Here is a 24,753-nt window from a genome sequence, read left to right as displayed (position 1 = left end):
GGTATAACTCAAAAATTAAGAATACCTAAATTATGTAAAGAGAAAGAAACGCCAATTATTGAATTTGATTTATTATAATATAATTTCTTTATTTTGAACTTATACACGTCAGTTTAAGTTGATAATAATTTAAATAGTCATTTTACAGATTAACAATCGGTATCCGAACACTTGTTACAAAATTAGCATGGCGACACTGCCAACAGGGCACCTTCGATCGATGTGTTGCTGTCAACAATTTTTTACGAAACTATACATGAAATATTTAATATAACATTTAGTTTCCAGTGTTAAAATCATAATATATCCTCAAGAGGCCAGGTAGTGTATAAGTAATATATATAATGAAGTTAAAAATACATGCTTCAGAGTGAAAGTGTTTTCAATTTAATTTCATTTTGTGATAGTGACAAAGCTGTTTGGCGCAATCTAACATATGTGAGGGGTTCTTCCACGAATGTTACGTAAGCGGCGGTAGTGCAGCATGTCGTGGATGAAGCGGCAAGGCAGCGCGCCACCGCCAAGCTCCGAGCACCAGGCCTACGCTGCATCTCAGGTGAGTAGCGCGCAGGTTATATCGACTCAGACGTAAACAATGACGTGGTTCAATAACTGGTTGATTATAGGAAAATGTCATGTGATTTACAAATAATAAAATTTTAATGTAATTTACTTTTCATATGCTTGCTTACTACGTAATTAGATTTTAAAATATTCTATTTATTAATTTTATAATGATTGCAGATTGGCTTGAAAAATACTCTTAGTTATACATAATGTTTTTATTTCTAGCCATATGGGAACCAACAGGATATGTATCCAAATTATCCAGGTGCACCACCAACAGCTCAGCAACAGCAGATGTGGCAAATGCCACAACAACAACCACAGTATAATCAACAATATGGCCAAGTTTATCAGCAGCAACCATTTGTTAACAACACTAACCAGTACTTTCAACAGCCACAGCAATATAATCAACACTATCCTAATCAAAACTTTGATAATGCACAGCCTTCGTACCAGCAAAATTATTACCAAAATCAAATGCCACAGCCACATCAACAACAACAGCAACAACAACAACATCAACAACAAAATTTTGCACTAAATGAAGGTAATGCTGATGGATGGGAAGATAACTGGAATTGGGGGTGGGAAGATTCTTCTAAACAACATCAAAAGCCTATGACCCAGGCTGCGTCTACTCAGCCAGCTTTACAGCCTCCAGTTTATAATAATGCTAATGTAATAGAAGAGAGCTTTGCATCTACGAATAGCTGGAATTGGTCTACGGGAGAGAAAAAAGATACTGATCTGCAACAAACGATATCTCAACCCAATCAAGACAATCAAGAGAAAACTGTACACATTGATAATTCTAACCACGAGAACAATGTGGCAAACGAACCAAACAATCAAAGAAGGGCCAGTAATATTTCTGCACACAGCACACACGATGAAATAAAAACATTAAACGACAAAGAACTTGTAAAAGAGGCATTACCGAATTTAGCTTTAGGAAAGCGCTTTAATTTAGAAAATTTAACACCTCAGTGGTCTATTGAGTCACAAATGTCCCAGGATTCTAGTGATGGACCACATACACAATCGGAGGGCACATACAGGAGCGAGAACCAGTCCAGGAATTCTAGTAAAAGTAGCCCAGGACCAAACACTGATACTGCAAATTTTAACTATTCTCAGTCTAGTTTTAATGAAAATGTAATAAACAGTGAATGGTCGAACCATTACACTGAGGAGTCTAAGCTAATCGGTAATATTCAAAGTAGTAGTAGAAGAGAAAGCTGTGATGACTTAATTAATTCTATACAGGATATGAATATAGCTAATCATGAAAATGTATCTCTAGATGTTCAACATTCTAGCCATAATGTTGAAAATATATCAGATACTAAACAGATGAAAGCACCCGTTCCATCTATGTCTCCAAATCCCATGGCATCCAATCAATATATTTCACAACCATCTATGCCGCCTCCACCTCCTGTCTCTACTCAGTACTTATCACACAATACATCACCATCTATATCTACTATTAATTCTGAACAAATCGCTCCGTCTCTACCGGCAGCCAATATTACACCATCATCATTATCATCATCAATTGCGCAACCTCCTAGCCAGCCACCAACTATATCAACGATGCCTTTACCCCCTACAACAAACTTTCCAACTTCTTCGAGTCAGAATCCATTCAAAAATGCTGCACCATTTTCACATAAAAATATTTCTAAAGTGCCACCTGTGAATCCTCAGCCTCAGGCATATGCACCTCCAAACTCTACCCAAATCTTAACTTCACCAGCTGCAGTTAGTAAAGTTGTTCAGCAAGACAGGCTCTCTGCTAACTTTGGAGCTAATTTGGAAACCACGCCTGATAATTCAGAGAGACCTGATCAACCACAGGTATCAAGCTACAGATCGATGCCTTTACCTTCTCAGGTACCTGATAACTTGGAAATAGCCCCACAGAATGATAGAAATGAGTATTTACAAACTGCCCATTTATCTAGTGTGGACTATGGTGAAAATACAGATTTTAGTCGTAATATCCCCCCACCAGGGCTAAGAAGAATGGGCGTGGGACAACAAGAGGTGGAATACAATCAGAATTTAAATATTTCTGGTGATGAGCCTCCTCCGGGCTTAGCGCGAATGGTGCCTGGTCAGCAGACAGAAACTCATAATTCCTACAATCAAACAGCCGATGACTACATGGACCGACAAATTGACGGGCAACCGACTGATAGTGGTCGACCTTACAGGCAAGCTGATGGCCAACAAATGCCCGATACCTACTCGCAAACAGTAACTACAAGAGGAGGCGATAGAAGACCTGTGGGCTTGGATAGGATGGTGCCCGGGGAACCAAGTAATGATGAATATCCTCAATATCAAACTCAGAATTTTGCTTCTGCAAATGAACAAAGAGTTGTCACTGGAGTTGATCGTGACTATCCAATATCACCCGACGCGGGTCCAACCGACATTCGCGAGCAAAACGTGGACGGTTCCGACTATACTGAACCTCCTGCGAGGAATCCATCGAGGAGTATAATCGGAGCAAGAGAAGCTAGTAATGCCACATCTCCTGATTTCAGCCTATCTGTTGATGATCAACAAAGAGAGATTACAATGGAAGGCGAAAATTTGCAAGATTTGAGCGTCGTTTCATCGGTAGATATGTCTTTCTCGAGGGAACCGACGTACGATGGCTCCAACGCCAATACGGTGGAAGCGACAAAAGATCGTAACCATGATGTTACAGACGCAACTGATTACCCAACTAACGATTCGAGAAGACAATCTCTGAATCGTGTCACCTCAGGTGATGATTCGGAAAGAGACCGAGCTTTCAAAGGATCCCCGAGAAAAGACAGGGACAAACAAAAGTCTTCAAGAGAGCGAGACAGGGACAGGGATAAAGAAAGAGGTCGATACTCTCGAGGCGATAGGCAATACGAGCGCGAATCTGAGAGGCGCTCGGGCAGGGACGAGCGGCGTCCCGACAAAGACAGGCGGGACAGGGACAGGGACAGGGACAGGGACTGGGATCGCGAAAGGCGCGACAAAGACGGCAGTCCCGAAGGTAGACGACACCGACGCAACACTCGAAGCCACCGATACGAGACCGAAGACACCGACTACTACAGCGACCGAGAGAAAAATCGGAGGTGAGTTTTCGATCGATTTACACAAATAACTCAACGTAAAACGTAATTCGACGACTGCAGTAATTAAAACTTTTTTCCAAACAGGCAATACAGAGAGGGGTCGTACACGTCGTCCCGGCCGCCGCGCGGGGACGACAACAAGGAGCGGCGGCGCCACCACACGCTGGAGCGCGAGCGCCACGCCGACGAGCGCGCGCGCCGCGAGCGGCCCCGCGACCACTTCGAGCGCCGCTACCGCGACATCGACCCGCGCAAGTACGCCTCGCTGCGCCGCGAGCGGGACGACGGCGACCGAAGAAAAGGCGAGTGTCGTAGTTGTAACCGCTTCGAACGGGACAGACTTTGGGAACTCCTTCCTCTAATTATTGCACCGTTTTAAAGCTACTGGTGATCCAGTAGTGTTTCATAAAATTTTTCTCAATAGTTAAATGAGCAATGATCTGTTTAAATATTCCGAAATTCTTGTTTCTATCGCATCACGTCATGTTATTTTATTTTGCAGTCGTAACGTTCAGTGGCGATGCTAAAACTGGTAGTAGTAGAAGCCAAGGTACCTGTGGTTGTATGTGATGCTGTGTGTGAGCGCACGCGCCGGCAATCTCACCCCGCGGGCGGCCCGTACCGTCGGAGTCGCTACGCGCTGAGCTTGTTTTTTTGTTGTCTATATTTCATGTACGACGACGCTACCGGCCCCTGCGCGTAATAAGACTTAACGAATGGCCATTATAATGTGAACTTGTAACATAAATTGCAGTAACGTAGTTAAGAAAAATTACATTGATTTATCTATTCACGAACACTTTATTTCTCTAGTTATCGTACGAGATATCAAATAAAATTGTTGATAGAATTAGATAAAAAAAAATTTTTTTAATTTAAAATTAAAAGTAAATAAGTATAATGAAATTAAATTATAGTTTAATAATTGGTAGTATGATATTAAAAATTCAGCACACACACACAGATATTACTAAAACGTCGATATATAAACTAGTTCAACGACGTACTGTTAAAAGTGAAACACTTATCAAAGTTGCAATATTCACAATATGAAGAGCCATCATTATGCATGCCATGCGGTTTTTTTGGGAATAGCATTACAAGGGATTTTTGTCAACATAATGTACACTCTACATCTTGCGAAACGAAATCACTTTACCAAACCGGACATAGAAAAAAATAACTGCTTTGTCACAATCGAAGCGATAGAGCATGCGTAAACATTTCATTGAACATAAAAACACACTTCAAACTCGTATCTGGCTCGTGTTGAAACGATCTCGGTCGAGGGAGATAAACATTTATCTCCATAAAGACTAAGATATCTCCATGTTGTTTTATTCAAGCTTCTTCGCATGTTTGCTGATTTTATTTAATATATGAATACTCTTTTTCTCGCTATACTTAATTTTTTATTTGGTCTGTAATAATAATTTACGCTTTTAATCGAAACGGCATTCTGTATCCGAAGAGAACTCCGATATCATCGTTTAATCTTTATACCGCAACCATGCAAAGTAACGCGCTAGAACAATCGGAAGATGCGAATAGATGCCCCAATACATTCTAGAATTCGATGTCAGTGATATTTCGAAGCGGCACACTTACGTAGTATCGACTGAAACAGACGAGACGTACTCGTCGGGCTCCCGCGCCGGCTCGCGCGAGGCCACGGCCACGGACGAGGAGGCCGACGAGCCGCGCCGCCGCGCGCACCGCGACGAGCGGCGTCGACATCGGCACCATCACTACTACGATGGTGAACGAGGTACTGACCGCGCCCACTTGCGGCGTGTATCATTTACGGTAGGAGTTTAACGGCAGGCCGCCTGCCTGCCGCGAAATCATCATCTCTCTCGGTCCCTACGCGAACGGAGCGGTAATCCTAAAATATGTATCGGAAAAGTAGTCGAAAGTGGTCTGTCCGGCAGTGTCGGGCGGCGCGCCGGGCGCGGGCGGCGCGGGCGCGTGGGGCTCGGCGCTGGAGGCGCAGCGCCGCCACTACGAGTACTACGAGCGCCTGAGCCGCACCGACCCCGCCGCCTACATGCGCCTCTACAAGCAGCTGCTGACGCCCGGCCTCTACGGCAACCTCTACGCAGACGGTGAGTCGCGGGTTGCGGGATCTTATCCGAATATATCTGCTGCTGCCTCGGCTTTACAGTAGAGAAATGTATCCCCGAAAACATGAACATGTTTTTGTCACAGGCTACGGCCAGCTCGGCTACGAGGCGCGCACGGAGGAGCGCGGCAGCGTGCACTCGGGCCGGTCCAGTGCCAACGGACTCAAGCCCGCAGACACGTATGTGACCACTCCCCGCGCCGACGGGCCGCTGCGTTGCATTGGCTGGTCGTATTGCATCCGAGTGCGAGTGTGCTCGAATACAAAAAATATATTTATAAAACATCGTGATATCATGACAAGTTTTTCGTCAATCTTCGATTCACACGGCAGTACTTTAGCCTGTATAACACGAGGTCGAACGAATAGTTCGCGGACTGAAAAAGATTAGTCTGTAATTTTAGCATTGACGGTGGCTCGACTCCTTTTTCTGCCTAAGATGTTTATTTTAAATCATCCAGTACCGTCACCGGGTCACCGTCAACACTCGGCAGGTTGCTTTTAAAATAATCCCCTACTTTTTGACGGCTGTATTCAATATGATTCCCTAAAGTCGCCACCAAGTCTTAATGGATTTTTTTGATAAAGCGACACGACGTTCAATTATCAAATTGTAGGAACGATTTGCTTAGCACAATTACATTTGAATAGTTATGTACATTATGAAATGATAATGTTCTGTTCCTGTCCATATAACGTGTCCAATTCTTCGATCCGCCCTCGTGTATTGTATATATTAGGTATTAATAATAATATGCTTTCATTTTCACAACACATATTATAAAAAGAATAACCAATCATTGGCCACGTCATGGGAAATAATAATACTGTGGATTGCAGGTTCATATTTCGTATCCCGAAAATACTTTGAGTCCGTCACGTGTGATTTATGGATAGTAAATGTTTTGATTAGTTTTAAATTGTCATTAATTTGTTTACGAGTACTGACCGGATTCAAAATATATTCGCATACTTATTAACACTCTCATTATATACCACATTACCGTAACAAAATATTTCGTACGTTTAAAATAAGAGAAAATAATGAATAAAAACACAAGACGTTACGGTAAGGCGGGTGATATGATGACCGCTTGGCACTCATTGCGTCAGTACGCGAGGTGCAACGCCGTGCTCATTGCTTTAGGTACTACGGCAGCTCGCGAGCCGCGCGCGACGCCCTCTCGCTGCGCACTGACCTCTCCGACAGGTAACACCCCTCCCCCCACACAGCATCGCATGCGTGCACGTCACCCGCTCACAATTATCATTTGACATATTATTTGTTTTACTAACTATCATCAGTCGGTCATCCCGGGAACTCTCATTTGCACGTATCTATTTCGCTCACAGTGTACCCATCTTACACGTATTGTATGAGAATGATCGTACACTAGCCGCCCACACGGGGCACACGTCTCGGTGGAGCTTCATCGCGTCGCGTACAAACGTAGACCGTAGTAAGCGCCAGAGTGGCGGCGGCCATCGCTCCGCCGAACGATTCTGACGTCTGTTCCGCGACGCAGGGAGCTGACGACGGACATGTCGCTGAACCTGCACCTCGACGAGTCCACCGTGCGCTCCGAGCGGATGACGCCCTTCAAGTACTCCACGGCGCACGTCAAGGTAGGTCGGAGGGCGGCGCGACCGGCGCGACCGGCGCGCAGGAGGCACCGGACACTGACCGGCGCTCGTGTCGCAGGGCGTGCTGGGCGCGCGCGTGCTGGTGCTGCTGAGCGCGGGCTGGCCCGTGGACGGGCGCGCGCCGCCGCTGCAGCTGCTGCCGCTGGCGCGCCTGCTGCAGCGCGACCCCGCCGCCGCCGCGCTCGCCGCCTACCCGGGCCCGCTGCTCAGAGGTGACGCCCCGCTCCCCGCCCCGCTCCCCGCCCCGCTCGCCGCCCCGCTCCCCGCCCCGCGGCCGCCACTAACCGTCTCACCTGTCCAGGCGTCACCCACAAGAAGAGCGTGGTGGAGTACTGCGAGTCGCGCGTGCGCAGCGCGCGTCAACGCGACGGCGGCGACGTCATCGGCTACGCGCTGCTGTGGGATCTGCTGGCGCTGATGCTGCGTCAGAACGGAGTGAGCGTTGACCCTAGCCGTGTCCCATCGGAAATATTATACAGAAACTTTCTTAAACATTAGTTTTTCGGTAAAGTACGTTGACGAAATAAAATATACGAATTTCCATATTTGAAATTTCAAAATTGATAATTGAGGGATAAACCTTAAAAACGCTGTAGCAGCACGTTTTACGACTACCCTATTTCTAACGAACAAAATGACGAATTTCCAAACAAATTTTCATCCCCTATAAAGCTTACCCTAAATTTTGAAAAATCCGTTGTTAGTGGTCACCTACGTTCCATAAGACACTCCTCTACAGAATTCCATTCCATCGAAAGGCTGTGCGTTGCATGTCAATCTGTCATTTTACATTTTAATGACGAAAACCGACTTGTTCTTTACTAAACGATGGATATACTTCACTAAGGTGTAAAATTTGATAATATTTCAGGTGGTCGTTGGTTCGGATGTTGCCGAGTTGCTGATGAAGAACACGAAAGAGTTCGAGTACAAGATACCGTCCGACAGGAGTACAGGTACGAATTCTATTGACTCTTACGTCTTTATGTTGTATGGATATCATATGAAACTTCTAAGTGCCAAGTCATCACAGAATAAGTTGACAATGGTCAACACCATTGAAATATATTCCCACTGTGTAATATACTATTGGACTGACGTAAATCCACACCAATTTGTTCCTTTTGCAGAGAAAGGTGGTTCGCTGTCTTCGGGTTGTGTCGAGGCAGAGGGGGACGAGGACGGGGAGTGCGACTTGCCATCGATGCTGGGTGAGTCCGAATCGCTCCCGCCGGCGTTGCTATTTCAAACTAATAAAATATTATATATTCAAATAATTGTTGTTCTTTCATTTTGCTGTGATATTATTTCAGCGCGCAGTTTTAAAAACAATTCTGATAAATAACGTTCGTTCGATTACAGCGGAAGAGGATGCGAAGGTCAAACCCGTCGTCGATGAAAAAGAGGCGCTCGAGCGCTACCGAGAGTATCTCATTTATGGCAACCGGCAGGAGGCCCTCGGTGAGTCGGAGATCTCGAGAGTATATATTCATTCGTCTGTCGTTTAAAGTCACCGAGCACGCCACCAGCGTAACGTAACGACCGCGTGTCCGCCAGAGTACGCCATGGACTGCGGGCTGTGGGGCCACGCGCTGCAGCTGGCGGCGCACGGCGAGCGGCGCGCGCGGGCCGCCGTCAGCGCGCGCTTCGTGGCCTCGCTGGCGCGCCGCGACCCGCTGCACTCGCTGTACGCCGCGCTGGCGCTGCGCGCGCCGCCGCTGCTGGCCGTGAGTGCCCACCCCGCCCCGCCGCTCGCCTCGTTCCATACGGACGTTCAACCCGCCGTGTCCCCGCAGGGCGCGGCCGACCCGCGCTGGGGCGACTGGCGCCCGCACGCCGCCATCCTGCTCGCCAACGCCAGCGCGCGCCCCGACCACGACCGCCGCACCATGACGCAGCTCGGTGAGACCCGCGTCACTGTCCGGTATCTATTTCCAAGATCACTCCCGATCGGAGCTTTTACGCGTCGAATGATGCCCGTCCAGGTGACACGCTCAATGCGCGCGGGCTGCCGTACTCCGCGCAATTCTGCTACCTGTCCGCGGGCGAGCCGCTCTCCCCGCACCCGCTGGCGCCCCTGCGGCCCCCCGCCGACCCCGCCGCGCCCGTCTCCGCCCCGCGCCTCTCGTTGCTGCTGGCCGACCCGCGCGCGACCACGCTGGCGCGCTTCGCCACCAACGAGGCGATATTCGCCACCGAGATATACGAGTACGCGCTGTCGCTCGGCTCGGCGCAGCAGGACCACGTGCTGGACGAGCTGACGGTGAGCGCCGCCTCCCGCCGCCGGCCCCCCACGCCACCGACCCGCGCTAACCCCGCTGCCCCGCAGGTGTACAAGCTGGTGCTGGCGACGCGGCTGGCGGACGCGGGGCAGTGCGAGCGCGCGCTGCGCTACGCCGAGCGCGCCGCGCGCGCGCTGACGCGCCCGCCGCGCCGCGCGCCCGCGCTCACGCTGGCCGTGGCGCAGCTGGCCGACCGCCTCAAGTACTACGACCCCGCGCTGCAGGACGACGCGGCCGACGACGCGGGCTCGGCGCCCGAGGACGCCAGCGCGGACGCCTCGCCGCGCCACCAGCGCTGGCTGCACGAGCTGCACGCCGTGGCGGCGCAGCTGTCGGTGCGCGCTCCGCCCCACCCTCCCCGCCCCCCGCGCTCCTGGCGAGCCCCCGCTCACGCTCTGTCTCGTGTCGCAGGCGGAGGCGTCGCAGCAGCACACCCCGCAGCACCGCGCCGAGCCCTACGCGGAGCCCTACGCCGACGGAACGCAGTACGCTCAGTGGGACCAGGTCGGTGCCTCGTGTGTTCGTTACCAGAGTATGTTTATTATACATTCAGCGAAATTAGTTGCCAGCTACGATTAATTACATAGTATACTATACATAGAGAGTGGAGTGGACGACGTCGGAGGGTATATTGTGGTGATGTACGAAATGAATGTGTAAAAAGTAACATAATTTGTCGTTATCGGTGTAGATAAACAGTAAATTATAATTGTAATTATTATTTTTGACCCTTTTATGTTAATAAAATAATTCGATACTACAAAGTATAATTTATTAATTTTCAGACCCTGCACCAGACGCAGCCGATTCAAAAGTATCCTGAACCCGTGGAAGATACCCCTGACTACGCCGCCCAGTACTACCAGCAGCAAGGCCAGCTGCAGCAGCATCAGCAGTTTCAGCCGCAGCCGCCCCCACAGCAGCTAGTCACGGAGTCCGCGCAGGAGCAGCATCACCAACAACCGCAGCAACAGCAGCAGCACTACGAGCCGCAGTACGGCTACGAGGAACACGCGCACGCGCACGCGCACTCGTACGCGGACCCGTACTGGCAGCCCGACGCGCACTACGGGTACAATGAGGTGAGTCGCCGACACTCTTCATATACGTTTAACTGTGCTCTCTCAGGGACTCGCCCTGAGAACATTTGGATTTGAAGTCAGTTTCGTTGCGTTTCGTTACGGTGAAATATTTATGGTTAAATTTCGTCGACTCGACCTTTGAAATGACAGGACGACCGTTTTGTTCCAATGTTTTTGTTTTCACATCCCGGTGACACGATATTTACCGTTCGATCCAAGCTTTAACGAAAACGGCTTTTTCCGTTCTCTCGCGTCGAAGAATTATACGTCAAAAATAGATCCGCGATTCCGCACAAACGTCGAACCGGTGCCAGCGTCGCGCTCATAACATGTGTGTGCAAGTGTGCTAACGCGTGTTGTGGGGGCAGCCCGCGCCGCCCCCGGCCGGCCTGCGTCGGCGCCGCGCGCCCGCCGGGCACCCCGCTGGACTCCCCGCCGGGCCCCCCGCCGTGCCGCGCCGCGCGCCGCCGGGCCCCCCGCCCCGCTCGCGCTACGGCGCAGTGATCGGCAACACGGTGGAGTCGTGGGCCCGCAGCGAGGCGTCGCGGCGCGCGCTGCGGCCGCTCGTGTTCGGCGGCACGTTCCCCATCGACGAGCCGGAGGAGGAGGTGGAGGAGGAGGGCGGGCGGCGCCTGCGCCTGCGCGAGACGGTGGAGCGCAGCGTGCGGCGCTTCGAGTCGCTGCTGGCGCGGCGCGCGCCGGGCGCCACGTTCGCCATCGACGAGCCGCTGGGCCTGCGCGAGCCGCGCCCGCCGCGCCCGCCGCGCGACGCGCACGCGCGCTACTGCGTGTCGGCGCCGCGCACGTACGACGTCGACGCGCCGCTCTAGTGCACTCAGATTGACACTCGTTTTATTCGTTATTTATTATAAATATTTATTCGTTACGCGATGTTCTATTTGTTAAACTGTCGCTTCACCTTGCAGCCCTGTGATATGACGGATCTGATCTATTTATTTTTATTTTATTTGAAATAAAAAATATGACACTGGGCGTCTCCTCGACGAGAGCTCGAAACGATTGCCTTGCATTCGAATTATCCGTTCGTTGTTCTGATACTTAATTTAACTAACGCACGAGCTGACATGTTCTTTGATATTGTGTTACTGTCGTAGAGGCACCCGCTGACTTGTACTTTCCTGTAGTGTTGGCAATAAATGGTTACTAAAAATTATAGTCGTTTTATTGACCCACGGCTTAAAGATTTTTCATAGAGTCGATAACGGGCCGGCACTCCGTGGGGCGTTGGAACCCCACCCGGCTCGTCGTCGGACGGTCGGACGGTTCGAGGTTATCATCTCGATGAAAAATCTTTCAAAATTCGATGGTCCTGCCATGTAACGCGAGGTCGAAAAAATTTCAACCCTAACCTCGCCTCGCCCGTTCCAAGCAAAGAAAAAAACAACAAATCGTATCATTCGTTCATACGTTTTTAACTTTGCCGAGACGAGCTGCCTTCGATATTTGCTTAAGATTCCCCCTGTTTATGTAGATGTACTGAAATGTTCTGTTGTATGATCGTCTTCCTCTCATATATTAAAAAGAAGTCAAACGATACTTTAAGCTCGGTCCATTAACACCGTGTCGTATGTCGGCTGCGCAGAGCGCGGAGAGCTCGCGGCCCACCATCACCATGCCGGGGGCCACGCGCGCGCCGCGGGAGGACGAGCGCGCCGAGTCCGCAGACGTGAGTACCCTCGCGTGAGCACCGCGCGGCCGCAGGCGAGCCGCGCTCATTTCAGATATAATACTGTCAGTTCAGCTCCGATTATCATCCCCCGTCGCCGTTATAAACAATCTTACTAAACATTATACTTTTCGCATGTGCCGTCGGTCGCACCTGAACGTTAATAATATATAAGATAAAATTATCTTGTAAAAAGATTTTTATGAACCGTCATCATTCGTTCGTCGCAAGTACTCGTGTCGTATGTATTGAGCTTTACGTTGTTCTACATATTGTCATTAAAATCGCAGCAAGTCGATCGGGACTCCGACAGTCCGCAGTCCAACGGCAAGGAGGGCAGGAGCGAGGGCGGCGCTAAGGGCGAGCGGCGTGGGGCGGGAGGGGGCGCCGGCGGCGGCGGAGGGGGCGGCGGCTGGCTTGGTGGCATCCTCACCAAGCTGTCGCTGCGGGCCCCCAACCAGATGATCCTGCCCGACGACACCAACCCCACCGTGAGTCAGCCCACACTCTCCTCGCTAAACATGCCAACTCTAATGTGATGTACCCCTCGAGACTCGTCCTATAGTAACCCTCAATGACTCGACTGTTCATCGTTATAGCACTCGTATTTTATTGAAATATATTTATAATATATAGTGAATTATATATTCGGTAAATTAGACGGTCATTATTATTAAAAAATATTTTTTATAGAATGTATTAATATCGAACGTAATATCTAACGTGTACTTATAACCATAATAGTATGTAAATATGTAATTGAATTTAATATGTTTGTATAGCTCGATACGACCTTATAAACTAACACCTATGTACTTTATATATGTACAAACTTATGTAATCGTTTATGCGGTGCACGCTCGTTGTATTGTGATAGATTGTAAACGTAATAAAGATTGTCCCCGATTTCTGTCTTTTATTGTTTCTAGCTCTTCTCACTAAACTTTAACGAAAACGAGAGGTAAGTCCTCGACGTGGTGTGCGATCAATTACAAATATCAAATATTTAACCATTGGATATGAGTCGTCGGCGAGTCGTGTTCGGACGCGTGGCTGAGTGTGTGTGTGCTTGTGCCGCAGATCGTGTGGGACGAGCAGCACAAGCGCTGGCGGGACATGGACGCCACCGACGCGGATGCGCCCGGCCCCCCGCCACCGCCCCCCACGGGACTGTGAGGAACATATTCTATTATTAATTATTCATGAATAAAGTTATTATCGGACTCAATGGCTTACGATGGGACCTCATCGACTATTTCATTCGGCAGCGATTGGTATGTCGTGTTAGAAAAAATAATAGAAGTCTGAAAATGTTCATAATATAGCTCGTTTCTATTTTTAGCATAGGGAATGTTAAAAATAACGACGTGTTAAATAAAATAAAACAGTCTAACTACATAAACACATCGTACTTCCAGAAGCACGTCGACTCCGCTGCAGTCCCCGGCGGCGCTCGGGGCGCCCCCGGCCGTGGCCGTGTCCAACATCTTTAAAATGCAGAGAGGACGACGTGAGTGCACTCACATCACAAATAGTACTCCAACATCTAATAATCTCGCAATAACACACCGCAACCGCGCTCGGCCCGCAGACATAAAGAAGTCGTACGTGGACGTGCTGAACCCGGGCGGCGCGCGCGTGGCCGCCGCCGCGCCGCCCGCGCCCCCCGCGCCCGCCGCGCCCGCCGGCCCGGCGCCCGCCGAGTACTTCGTGCCCGCGCCGCCCGCGCCGCCCGCGCCGCAGGTCGCTGCTAGCCCATATTCAGTTTCACAATTAATGTAGATTTAGCCCCAAACTTTTATCCCGTTGATATATTTTACTGAAACGAGTTGTCCCGTCCCTCTGCAGCCATAGATTACTATTTCCTATCCGGTAATCTTCCATGACCGTTCCTATGTAATGTTCAGCGAATGCTCGAGCCGGTGCAAGTATATATTCCGTCCTCTCCCGAAGACTCCCCCCTTCCCACTCCGACGCCGCCGCCGACGGAGGTACGAGGGATCTTCCATTCGAGTTTATTAAAATATTCGACATTGTGTCGACCGTCACATATTACTATATAGAACCTCATAAATATTAATTAAAAATATTTAATTTGGAAAAAACTTAATGAAAACACATGTAATTTCATGCACCCAGGAATCCGATAAAGTACCGAATGGTCACTAGCAGCAGGTACAAGTACATGAATGTCTCACTTATAACATATATTAAACGGTTCTGTGGCTCATCCGACGAAGCGAATTCGCGCGAAAGCGAATGCAAACGAACAACACCTGATCAAAAAGGTCATTGACACTAAAAATTGTCATATTCGTACAATGCCTTTGCAAGTAAGCGAAAACGCTACGCCACTGTATGGCGTATTACTTCATTGCTCGTAGTCTATTTTTTTTAATTCTATACATATATAATAAATATAATAATTTATTAATCACCGAGTTTTTTTTAAATAGGGCGGCATCTACGACCCGGCTCTGATCGCGGCCAACAACGACGATTTCCGAAGTGGGATTTAAATTTGCTATAGAAATATCAATGGATTCAAATTTATAACTCGATAAAATATTCCTTTTAAATAATATGAAAAGACAGGGTTGTTATAGTAATTAGTTTAAGGGTACACCGACACACCAACGCGATCGGACGATACGGAAGCGACATCGGAAACTAAATCATAAAGCGACGGCCGCACCCGTAATCATGCGATCGTGTAAGCCGTTGCATTTTCCTTCGTCAGTTCGGTCGCGTACATGTGTTCAAAACTTTAGAACGTGTTATTTTTATGTTACTATAACATATTACATTCCTCTATAGATTTACAAAATCTTTATTTTTACAGCATAATCTTTATTAAAAATATTCTGTATGTAACAACCCTGAATTGCACTCGCAGAAAAAAATGGTTATTTACATCATTGGGCAAACACAAGTTTTGGAATCGACCGCGACCGGCGAGTTATTAGAATGATGTCATTAGAATGTCTCGTAATTTAACCGCAGTAACGCGCGCTCCTCTGATAATACTTAGTGTGCCACTTAATAATTTTATTCAAATTTGCTTGTTTTGTTTGTCCCATTTTCAAGTAAAGTTTTACAACTTGTTATTTTTGTTAAAGTTACGGTCATACTAGTCTTAGAAACCATGATTAACTTGTGTCATGACTAGATGAGGTATATGAAATATTTGTTAATCTGCTCCCACACAGACGATTAATTCTACAAGGCGATAAATTATTAGGAAAAGTATACTATTGTAAAAATCAATGTAATGATTATCAATGTGTGTGTTTTGTACATCAAAATAAGATAAATTATAATCGAGTGAGAATACATTTAAAAAAAATTTATCTGCGTAATAAAAGTTTTTACCGAAAAGGTTAACAAATAGCGTTGACGCTTGGCGTTCTTACGATTATCCGGATTGTTTTCGTTCGTAGATGTATTAGCGACCTTACACACCTGCGCTATTAAGCGAAGCGGAAGGGACAGTAACCTATGTTGTCTATATTTGCTTCATTGTAGTCGTAACTCTACGGACCCTCCGCTTAGTATCGCTGGTTTGTTCGAAGTAGGACAACTATGTACATTAGTTCTCATTTCGACTCCGAGTTAGATATATTTTACATTGTGTAAATTAATGCTATCTTTGTCAATGTTTTATTTGATTTAAATGTTTTCTCCAGTTCTGGACGTTGAGTTTTACTATTTAAAAACAAGAGGTAAGATTTAAACAAAAGTATCGAAGACAGTCGAAGATAGTTAATTATAAAGTCCCACGCTTTATCTGTTTTACAAAAAAAAAGTTATTTCATATTTACTTTTGGCAACAAAAACTGGTTATACCGGGAGTCGCTTAATGGTAACACTATTTTAGAATAGATTAAATGATTTTTTATTATTATTATATAAATTGAAAATGAAATTGGTATTATATTTATGTTAATTCTTTACATTTTATCTCTTAGGATCTTAGTTTATTTCAATTATTTTCTCTTAAATTATGGTGCAATAGAATCGGTCTTCATTTTTTCATCTCAATTATAGACAATAAACGTTAGAAATCTTCTAGAATATTCTTTCTTTAGACATTTTCATTTTAATGTTCTATGTAAAAATAAGATGTAAAGGTTATGTACAGATAATGTTGTTTTATATATCGAGAATGATAGAGGGCGAGGCAGGTTGTATAGAGGTAGGGGGTAGGGGGTAGGTCGTAGCGACGGACTGGAGCTACTATGTTCGTCTATTTGTATAAAGGTGTAATGATGACGAATGTCTGTATATTTGACGCTCGCGGCAAGCAACGTGTATTCCGTAATGTATTATAATAATTCATCTTATTGAAATTATTTAAATAAATTGTTTACGTTAATGCTTATATTGACTTTTATTCTTTCCATCTTCGTATTATATAAATCATCGCACGTACCTACTGTCATGATATTTTAAATATACTTTTATAATTTTAATTGAAATAATAATATTTAGTCCTGCTTTGATTTTTAAATACTTTTTTTTTAAATTGAAATAACATTTATTAGTATGATTATTGATTCGGTTATCGACGCCGTGTTGTGTCCCGTCACTCCCGTCTCGTGGCGAGGTGAGGCGAGCTGGTACTGCCTGGCACGGGGAGATCCGGTGGATTTCGAACCGGGGAGTTGAACTAAAGACGAAGTGCGGATATTTGCTGTTAAAGTGATAAGTAATATATGTGTCGAGAGTTTTATTAATATAGTGGAAGTTAATGTGATGTGAGTTGTTTTATTTTACTACTTTCCACTTTCTCGTACGTTCACGTCTTGCGTAGAGCAAATTAAGGGAAAAGATTATTATTTGGATATATTAACATAAAATTTGCATTTTTTTTTAGTTGCAACATGACTAATATACAAACAAATTGTAATTTATTTTTTTAGAAATGCGTATTTTTGTTTAAAAATATATATTGAAGTCTATCCTTAAGGAACGGTCACATGTCAAATATTGAAACTATCTTGGTCGTCTTCATTATCCGTGGCGGTCAGAAATTGCAAAACCGACACAGCAATAGTGCCAACCACGAACAGCCCCATCAGCAACGAGCACACGAGCAGACCTTTGGTCATAGCCATTATTAAAAATAAAGGTAAATAAAGAAAACGAAGTGACTTTCAAAAATGACATGCGTCAATTTTATTCTTTTAACGAATACAAACAATAGGCGCCGAACGAGACGTTCCGTCGACGAGATCATAGCAGCGCACAGAGTCGGTATCGAGTCGGTACCGGTGCATATAATCAATCAGAATGTATAACGGAGTCGAGCCAGCCCCGGAGGAGCGCCAAGTTGACGTAGAGCGCCGGCTCGCAGGCGGCGCCGCACTGCGGGTTGTCGCTCATGACGCCCAGCAGCACGCGGCGACGTAGCAGCGGCGCGCCCGCGCAGTAGTGGCAGGGCCGCGCGCGCGCCCGCAGCGCGCCGGCGCACAGCGCGCCCGCCCCGCACGCCGCGCGCCGCTCTCCCCGCGCGCCCCATAGGTGCCGCAGCGCCCACGACTCGCCGCGCGCGCACTGCTGCGCCGGCAGCCGGTGCACCCGCACCGAGCGCACGCGTCGAGACCGAGGATCTATGTCTAAATTTCTGAAAAGAGTATATTCATGCTAATTAGTCACGTGTCAACTATGAACTTGTAGACGATCGGAATCTAGGGTGAAAATCGCAGGTTCAAATAAATATTAATTTTTTTAACGTAATTAATTAATGCTTCATTTAAATATATCGAACAATATCACTACTATAATTACCTATATTTTCCATAACCCAGAATGGATAGGGTCTCACCGATTGTAACTGAAAAATAGTCCACCATAGTTGGTAATGTTACGATTTGATCAATCTCCTTTGCAATATTTTCTTCAGATTTTAAAGCAGCGAGATCATATGTTGCATTCACACCTTGATATTGTGGATGTATCAGTATGTCAGACACTATATAAATATTTTCTTCATCCTTTTCATCGAAACCTCTTACTATAACAAAAGAGTCTAAGGAATCCACCTCCTCTATGGCTTCTATGCAACTTGCAGCAGTTAAAGTCCAACTTTGAGCAACAACTGTTAATATGCATCCGAATGTAATATCTCGTGGAGGCTTAATCTTTACAAGTGCTAAAAGGTAACCTTTCTTCACTTCATCTACATATTCTCCATCATATGACTTCTCTGTGTTGTCTTCAGTGGAAAAGTCTGAGGGGGGCCATGACTGTTGCGATGATTTCAGATCACTGCTACCAGATTTTGGAGTTTTATCAGGCTTATTGAATATCAAATCACTATCATAGTAATGTGTAACAGCAGTTGTTTTTATGGATGGCGTCCAAGTACATTCTATATCCTTTGGCAATGTTTGAGTTTGACTTGTGAGATGTTTCGTGGACGTGAATATATCTGAATGTGTTGGTTCTTCAGCTATGGTAACACTTGTACCTATTTCACTCTCTTCCTTTACTTTACTCATCTCTTTATTTTTAAAACAAGCAATAAAGTGAAGAATGGTAAATGTGAAACTCAGGATAAACACTACAAGAAGTACAAGTTGTAGCGCTGACAAATAAGTCTCAGTTCTTGTAAATGATTTGCACCATCCTTTAAACTCCTTATAACAATCATTAGTCATTATTTAAAAATATTACATTATTAATTTTCTTCATTATATTGTAGCAACAAGACATGACCACATAGATTTCATTTTACAGTTTGTTAAGGGTGTACACATATTTTATTTTTTTAAACATGTATATTTTAATTATATATTATTCTAAATTTCACCACTTCACATTTAAATTATTTTTGATTGATTAATATGGGTTTTCTAAATGGTCTGTCTCTGCAGCCAAACCTTAACTGGCCAGATTCTTTTCGTCCTCCAAAGCCCCCACCAAGCCTTCTCGGCCGCCAACCTTGCAGTCTCCTCTCGGCCTCTCTCTCAACTATAATCTCACTGCCATCTATATATTCTTTATGCATCTCGCGTAACACGCGATCCAAGGTTGATATACTTTCATACTCTACAAAAGCATATTGTTTAGATTTACCAGTAACTATGTCTCTAACCAAGCGACAATTAATTACTTTTCCGAATTTTGAGAACTCTGTTAAAATTGTGTCCTGAAAATTAAGCCTTTACTGTATTGTCCAATAATAGAACTTATTAAAAAATTGAGTCTCGTAACTTACTTGTGTTGTTCTTGGGTTAAGACGTGCAATAAAAATAGTATGATCAGGGTCTCCCTTGACTTGTTTATTAGGGACATACTCTGATTGTAAAGCTCTTAAAATAGCACGATCGTGTGGTTCAGTATCTGTACCTAAAATTGCGAAGCAAGATTTTATGCGAAAAAAAAAAACATTTTAATATTTTACATTACACTAAGGATTGGCAATAGTAGTTTTGAATTAATTTAAGAAACGAACGCATCTTACTCGAGTCAGACACATTTATTGTTTTAAGTTGCTTCTACATTTATAATAAAAGTTATATAAAGACTATAAATAGAAAAAAAAAAAACAAATTGTATACAAACCATCTATAGACCCAATTTTTATTGGATCGTAAGTAGTTGTCACATATTTATGAAAGTCACATTCTTCACGAGTCATTTTAATTTCTCTTAATAGTATTAATTTTAAAAAAAATTAATAAACTCGTTTAAGTTTATACTGACGATGTTTCAGGCTCAATCTAACGCCGGTGTTTCTGTCTATTTTCTGTTTGTCAATAACTCAATAATTTCTGTAGACTGTAAGTCTGTAACGCAGTGCAGAGCTGTCAAACGGTGCAGTGCCGACTGCCGAGTGCTGTACTCATAATACGTAACTTCTTTGATAATATCCAAAGAATTAACTAAATTTCAAAATTACCTCATATAAAAGCTATCTTGTTATTATTTAATATTTAGCAAATAACGTTGGTATTATATGAATAACGGGCAGATATGAAAACATTGAAATCCACGTACCGATTTTCTTTATTTATTCTATATCGATTAATGTGAGAAATCGTCAAGGCAATTGTTAATGCTAACTCTTGTCATATTTTTTTTCAAAAACACTGTGTATTTATAATAATAGGTTTTTTGAACTGAACACAGTCTGAACTTATAGCTTGCTGAAAATATTTCTAAAAATTCCTGACGGAATAAAAATATTTAAACAGCAATTTTAATTTCAAGACAAAACTTAGAATATTTTCTTTATTTTAATAATATTTTTTCGGATTTGTATCCTTATAAAAAATTACCATAAAATTGTAGAGAAAGTTTCATTTTTCCTAAAGCTTCCAAATAAAAATATTTACATCCTAAATTCGAGTCATTGAAGTCATTTCAGGTTTTTGGCCAGGAATTTATTAGTAGAACCTCAGAGTTATGATAGTTTCAAGCTGAATGCTTTCCGGTTATAAATTAGCTGTACACTAATTTCTTTGAAAGACTACATGCCTTTCAGGGCCGGACCGTAAGTTTAGGGGGCCTTGGGTTAACACTACTTAGGGTCCCACCTAAGACATATCTGAACGTAGACTTGAATTAAATTAATTGAATGGGTTTGATTAATTGCAGGACTCGCAGAGCTGCAAACTCAAACTCCAAATTCCTTTATTCAACATAGAAGCATTACACTTACTTATTGATGGTCAAATTAAACACTACCACGCAAACCATACGATATGTTTAATTTAATAAAGTTATGGATTCTTTCTCATTATTGTTTATTTTTAACTTTGACTTGATTTAGTTGGGGCAGCCTTGAATCCACGGGGCCCTGGGCAGAAGCCCAAAAAGCCATATGGTAGATCCGGCCCTGATGCCTTTTTCCTTCAGATAAACTATAAACATCAAATATTGTATCAAACAAGATATTTATGTCTTAACTTTATCAGTATGTTGAGATATATTAAACTGTAAATAATAATAATATTAGGCACTTGCAACTCAATTCGTAACATGAGGATTTAAGTTGAGCTCATAATTATAACTTTGTTTTAAATGCGAATATACTTTTTTTTTTAAATATGAAACAGTAGAGATAATACCAATTTATTTATAAAAAAATATAATTTTTCATTAAAGAAATAGTATATAAATTAATTTTGATTGAAATTTGTCACCACAAGCAACTGTGCCTCATCTAAATATAAGCTGCAGATATATAGTAAATATAAAATATTACTAATAAAGATGAAATTCAATCATCATCATCATCATCAATAAAATAAAACGCAGGCTGTAATTAAAAAAGCATGTTCCACTATTATTTACGACTAACTGAAAATTATCTTTCCAATATAATCTTTGTTGTTATACATGTGCACAGCTATTTGACATGAATCTGATAAAGAATATTTGTACTAAATAGTTATATACAGACATATTTACTAAGAATTCCAAATTATAATATTCATAAATGAAATTCTGAATACCATTATTATGGTAAAATTATGAAAACTTTGGTCAAATGTTTTAATTTTATATTAATACATAAGTCTTAAAAAACATTTGCATTACTCAAGTTTGCAGTGTTTAATATAATATAAAAAACAAAATTAATAACAATATAAAAAGTACCATACATATTTGGGTACATTTCAATGCTTTATCAAATAATGTAATGCTGGCATATAATATATTAGTGGAGGAGTTATTAGAGACAATGTTTTGTGCAAAAACCAACTACGTGCATAATGTGTGCTTGCATATGCAAGATTAAACAATTAAAAGTACCAATGAAAATATTATATGAAATGAAATTTTAGAACATTACTCTATGTAATTACTTCATCATTAAAGTTAAGATATGTAATACAAATCATAGAAATAAATATTTGTAGCGAAACAAGTCATTGCAACATAGACCTTTAATGTGTATTGTAATTTTTAAGCAAAGAGGAAGTTTGTAATTTTTTGTTTAAAATGCTTTTTATTACTTAAAATTGTGTACTACAGTTTTAAATTTTCAAGGAAGAATATAGAAAATGTGATCCTGATCACAGCTCTTAAATAAAATACATTTTGAAACTTTTCAACTTAAAAGGCTTGCAACTTTTATTTTGGGATGTTTTTCATTGCTTATGGATTGTCCTATTATTATAGTTGTGCATGTGCAACTAAACCTAATGGAACATCACAATGATAGCGATTATTTCCATGTTAAAAATTATCAAATTTATGAAAAATAGCTGACCATGATAATGTATGTTATCTGCAAAGGCCTTGAAATTATTCAATACAATTTCTATACATAAATTAATACATAAAGTAATGGAATTTTCTGCAACATATTTTAAGATACATTTTATGTTAACTCTCCTCACTCTGTCACAGTATAAGTTCTGAGCACAATATGTAGTGTGTGCTAATTAAGAGAGGGCGATTGACCTTCATCCCAAACCACGTCAATACTGGGCCATTTGGTTTGCAAGCATGTCAACATGGGATCAGTAGTTGCAGCTCGCATTGGACACTCAAGCAGTGCTGCACGACCAGTGCGGTACACCACTCTACCCCCTGGATTACTGCGAGAGAGTCCGTTGTAGTGGTGTAGTGTGAAAGTATCAGGTGCACCACGCTCACAACCGGGAAAGAATTCGTCCATGAATGCACTCAATAAAATGATTCCTAAATTCTCAGAATCTAATTTCCGTCTCATCAATTCCACATATTCTGGTTCACTAACCAAATCAGCAGCACATAGGACATCTTGCAAAGCTGCAGATGGAATAAAATTGTTTCCTTCTGGATCAAATGATCTAAAAATGCGTTCAGCAGATTCCCCAACTGTTTCGGGGGCTGCTAGTCTTCTTTCAAAAGAGAATAATACAGTCAAATGTGTCTCTGAAGCCAAAACCCAGACAGGATGCTTAGGATTCTTGTAAAAGGAACCTACAGTGCAATACTGCATATGTTCCATAATAGTGAGGAAACCAATGTCATTCTGTCGCTCAATTCCACGTAATCTCAATCCGCCCACCACTTGGTCATGGTCCCAGACATGTGCCACTGCCCTACCCGTAAGCATTAGATTGATTAGTCCTTGAGAACCATATCCATATGTCGAATGTATGAGAGGATCAGACAGCTCTGAAAGTTCTGCTTCAACAGTACTGACTCCTTTGCTTAGTATGACACTATATAACAACAGAAGTACACCATATTTGTCCTTCAAAATACGAATATTCCTTGTGTAAAATGCTTCCACTTCTGATAATGTCTGAAAGGAGTGCACCTCCATTCTTCTATGAAAGTAATCGATGGCATCACAAGACTGTTCCTCAGCACTAACATTGAGACCTGTGCTCGTCTCAGCCTCTGTGTCGTTCTTGCGATAAACGGCAACATTGTACTTAGAAGCTAGACACTGACTTAATATCGTACACACAGCCCTAACAAGCAAGGAATTACACTTCTCCGACGTCAAATCTTGAAGGCTATGCCCAGGTGTCTCAGACAGAAGGATCTTGAGAAGGAATCCTTGAACAGGTGCGATGGCAGCGCACGGCCCACCTTCTTGCTGAATAAGCGCACTTGGCTCATCGGAGCTAAACTGGAAACCTTGCGCCCAGCGCCGGAACACGTCCTCCTTTACGTGGTCTCCCCACAATAGTCGTCTAGTACTGGACAGCTCACGCTCCAATGTCGCCGTACCAGCGCTCATGTTATCTTTATTTTCTAACGCTATACTGGAGCTACTAGTTTCGTTCTCGTTCGAACCGTTCAGCATTTGTTCATAGTCTACGCCACCTAAAAATTACACACTATTGATTACTAAATATAGATAAAAGCCGCCATATCGGCTGACGGCAAACATTAAAGGAAATTAATTCAAGCCATTCTGCTAATACAAAAAGAATATAACCACGTAGTTATTAGTTAATACTCACTAGAAATGCGAAGGTCATAGTAACTCTCAACATTTGATAATTATTTATTTATTTTGAAAAGTATTTTCTCCATCTGAATCACCGTTAATGGCATTATAAATCATCCACAAATCTTTATTTAAAAACTTTTCATATAGAAAAAGAAAAGAAAAGCTTACGACATAAAGGCTGCCATTTTTTAAGAAAAATAGCAACATTTATTTTCATGTCATCGCGTTCCTTTTCACATAACTTTATATTTTATTGAAAACTCATTTTATATTTAAAGTTTTACTGACAATTGTATGAAAGACTATTATTTAATAACGTACTTTTAA

The 24,753-nt window shown here is 43.4% G+C and overlaps 4 protein-coding genes across 5 annotated transcripts; 1 reads left to right on the top strand and 3 right to left on the bottom strand.

Moving 5' to 3' along the window:
• The first annotated feature begins 180 nt into the window (after window positions 1-180).
• On the top strand, window positions 181-16,896 carry LOC113404515 (uncharacterized). Its single transcript, XM_064220834.1, has 26 exons — window positions 181-556; window positions 793-3,698; window positions 3,783-4,000; window positions 4,201-4,248; window positions 5,326-5,466; window positions 5,630-5,803; window positions 5,907-6,000; window positions 6,968-7,030; window positions 7,347-7,446; window positions 7,523-7,676; window positions 7,766-7,899; window positions 8,336-8,420; window positions 8,595-8,675; window positions 8,827-8,925; window positions 9,022-9,191; window positions 9,261-9,366; window positions 9,450-9,727; window positions 9,794-10,081; window positions 10,158-10,250; window positions 10,532-10,828; window positions 12,432-12,515; window positions 12,806-13,006; window positions 13,596-13,687; window positions 13,934-14,025; window positions 14,107-14,258; window positions 14,972-16,896. Exons 1-26 carry the CDS (start codon window positions 485-487, stop codon window positions 15,032-15,034), a joined length of 6,285 nt encoding a protein of 2,094 aa, XP_064076904.1. The 5' UTR covers window positions 181-484; the 3' UTR covers window positions 15,035-16,896.
• A 773-nt stretch (window positions 16,897-17,669) lies between these two features.
• Window positions 17,670-19,177, bottom strand: LOC113404516 (granzyme A-like). The gene is made up of 2 exons (XM_026645445.2): window positions 18,306-19,177; window positions 17,670-18,141 (listed from the first exon to the last, which is right to left on the bottom strand). The coding sequence occupies exons 1-2, from the start codon at window positions 19,175-19,177 to the stop codon at window positions 17,799-17,801; spliced, it is 1,215 nt and encodes a 404-aa protein (XP_026501230.2). The 3' UTR covers window positions 17,670-17,798.
• A 167-nt stretch (window positions 19,178-19,344) lies between these two features.
• On the bottom strand, window positions 19,345-20,289 carry LOC113404517 (U11/U12 small nuclear ribonucleoprotein 35 kDa protein-like). Its single transcript, XM_026645446.2, has 3 exons — window positions 20,085-20,289; window positions 19,738-19,868; window positions 19,345-19,668 (listed from the first exon to the last, which is right to left on the bottom strand). The coding sequence occupies exons 1-3, from the start codon at window positions 20,158-20,160 to the stop codon at window positions 19,345-19,347; spliced, it is 531 nt and encodes a 176-aa protein (XP_026501231.1). The 5' UTR covers window positions 20,161-20,289.
• A 1,495-nt stretch (window positions 20,290-21,784) lies between these two features.
• LOC113404435 (ubiquitin carboxyl-terminal hydrolase MINDY-3 homolog) lies at window positions 21,785-24,634 on the bottom strand. Of its 2 annotated transcripts, none has more exons than XM_026645318.2 (2): window positions 24,437-24,634; window positions 21,785-24,310 (listed from the first exon to the last, which is right to left on the bottom strand). In XM_026645318.2, the coding sequence occupies exon 2, from the start codon at window positions 24,274-24,276 to the stop codon at window positions 22,912-22,914; it is 1,365 nt and encodes a 454-aa protein (XP_026501103.1). In that variant the 5' UTR covers window positions 24,277-24,310; window positions 24,437-24,634; the 3' UTR covers window positions 21,785-22,911. The 2 variants fall into 2 exon arrangements, with proteins under 2 accessions (XP_026501103.1, XP_026501102.1); XM_026645317.2 differs by having other exon boundaries at window positions 21,785-24,296.
• Between the last annotated feature and the right edge of the window lie 119 nt (window positions 24,635-24,753).

The sequence above is a fragment of the Vanessa tameamea genome, chromosome 5 (genome assembly GCF_037043105.1).
Source record: "Vanessa tameamea isolate UH-Manoa-2023 chromosome 5, ilVanTame1 primary haplotype, whole genome shotgun sequence".
Classification (NCBI taxonomy): Eukaryota; Metazoa; Arthropoda; class Insecta; order Lepidoptera; family Nymphalidae; genus Vanessa; species Vanessa tameamea.
This window is presented reverse-complemented; position numbering and strand designations above follow the sequence as displayed.